The sequence below is a fragment of the Juglans microcarpa x Juglans regia genome, chromosome 8D (assembly GCF_004785595.1).
Source record: "Juglans microcarpa x Juglans regia isolate MS1-56 chromosome 8D, Jm3101_v1.0, whole genome shotgun sequence".
In the NCBI taxonomy this organism is placed as follows: Eukaryota; Viridiplantae; Streptophyta; class Magnoliopsida; order Fagales; family Juglandaceae; genus Juglans; species Juglans microcarpa x Juglans regia.
Window position 1 is genome coordinate 23,026,902 of NC_054608.1, and position 1,631 is coordinate 23,028,532.

The window sequence follows — 1,631 nt, forward strand, 5'->3', positions numbered from 1 at the left end:
TATATCACATTGGGTTGTGCTCGTGGTGGGAAGGCACGGAATCGGACCACAAATGTCGCTCGACCACGTCCGACATCAAAGACAGGCTGTAATGCAAGGATAAACGCTACGTTTTTTGAAGGGGTGTTGAAGTTGTTGACTGTTCACAATACCCACAATCACGGCCTAAGTCCACAAAAATCGAGGTTCTTCCGCTGCAATAGAGAAGTGAGTTTGTCTGTTAAGAGAATGCTAGATACAAATGATCAAGCTGGTATCAGAATGAACAAGAGTTTCGCTACTCTTGTGCAAGAAGCAGGTGGGTTTGAGAACTTACCATTTAATGGAAAAGACTGTCGTAACTACATTGACAAGGCACGCCACCTTCGACTTGGGAAAGGTGGTGCTGGAGCCCTCCATGAATATTTTGCTAGGATGCAATACAAGAATAATGGATTCTTTTCACTACTGGATATGGATGATAATGGGAGGTTGAAAAATGTCTTCTGGGCAGATGCACGGAGTAGGGCATTATACAAATATTTTGGTGAAGTTGTCACGTTTGACACTACCTATTTGACAAATAGGTATGGGATGCCGTTTGCACCATTTGTTGGTGTAAACCACCATGGACAGTCAATCCTTTTGGGGGCAGGATTGATTTCTAATGAGGATACAGAAACGTTCACATGGTTGTTTCAGAGTTGGTTGAACTGTATGGATGGTGAAGCTCCAAAAGCTATTATCACAGATCAAGATAGAGCCATGAAAAATGCAATTGCGCTTGTCTTTCCGAATACCCGACACCGATTTTGCTTATGGCACATACTGAAGAAAGTACTTGAAAAACTGGGTTCACATGGTGCATACAAAGATGGGTTGAAAAGTCAGTTGCTTAAGTGTGTGTATGACTCTCAAACAATAGAGGAGTTTGAGAAATGTTGGGAAGTGATGATTACAACATACAACTTGCAGGAGAATGCTTGGTTGCAGAATTTATATGCTGAGCGTACCTATTGGGCACCGGTATTTTTGAAAGAAGTTTTTTGGGCTGGAATGAGTACAACCCAACGAAGTGAGAGCATGAATGCATTCTTTGACGGGTATGTTCATGCAAGGACAAACCTAAAAGAGTTCGTTGATCAATTCGATAATGCGTTGAGGAAGAAGATTCAAAATGAAAATGCGGCGGATCTTCACTCATTCAACGTCACAATTCCTGCAGTCTCTATTTCTCCACTTGAGAAGATATTTCAAGCCACATACACCAACTCTAAATTTAGAGAAGTTCAAAAAGAAGTAATAGGAATGGTTGGTGTTCTTCCAACTCTAAATTTAGAGAAGTTCAAAAAGAAGTAATAGGAATGGTTGGTGTTCTTCCAACTCTACACCGAAAGGATGATGTAATTGCAACGTACCATGTAGAAGATGAAGTTTGTGTTGATGATTTCATCAAGGAGGTGACCCAAACGGTGTATTTTAATGAGGTTGAAGTTGATGTGAAGTGTTCATGTGCACTGTTCAAAATGAGAGGGATATTGTGTAGACATGCATTAGCCATTATGAGAGTTAACAAAGTGAAAAAGGTGCCAGAAAAGTATATATTAGATCGATGGAGGAAGAACATTAAAAGAACATACACTTTTATACGA

The 1,631-nt window shown here is 40.3% G+C and overlaps 1 protein-coding gene across 1 annotated transcript; it reads left to right on the forward strand.

The window, feature by feature from the left end:
• The first annotated feature begins 261 nt into the window (after positions 1-261).
• Positions 262-1,338, forward strand: LOC121242308 (protein FAR-RED IMPAIRED RESPONSE 1-like). The gene is made up of 2 exons (XM_041140191.1): positions 262-965; positions 1,098-1,338. The coding sequence occupies exons 1-2, from the start codon at positions 262-264 to the stop codon at positions 1,336-1,338; spliced, it is 945 nt and encodes a 314-aa protein (XP_040996125.1).
• The last annotated feature ends 293 nt before the right edge of the window (positions 1,339-1,631 follow it).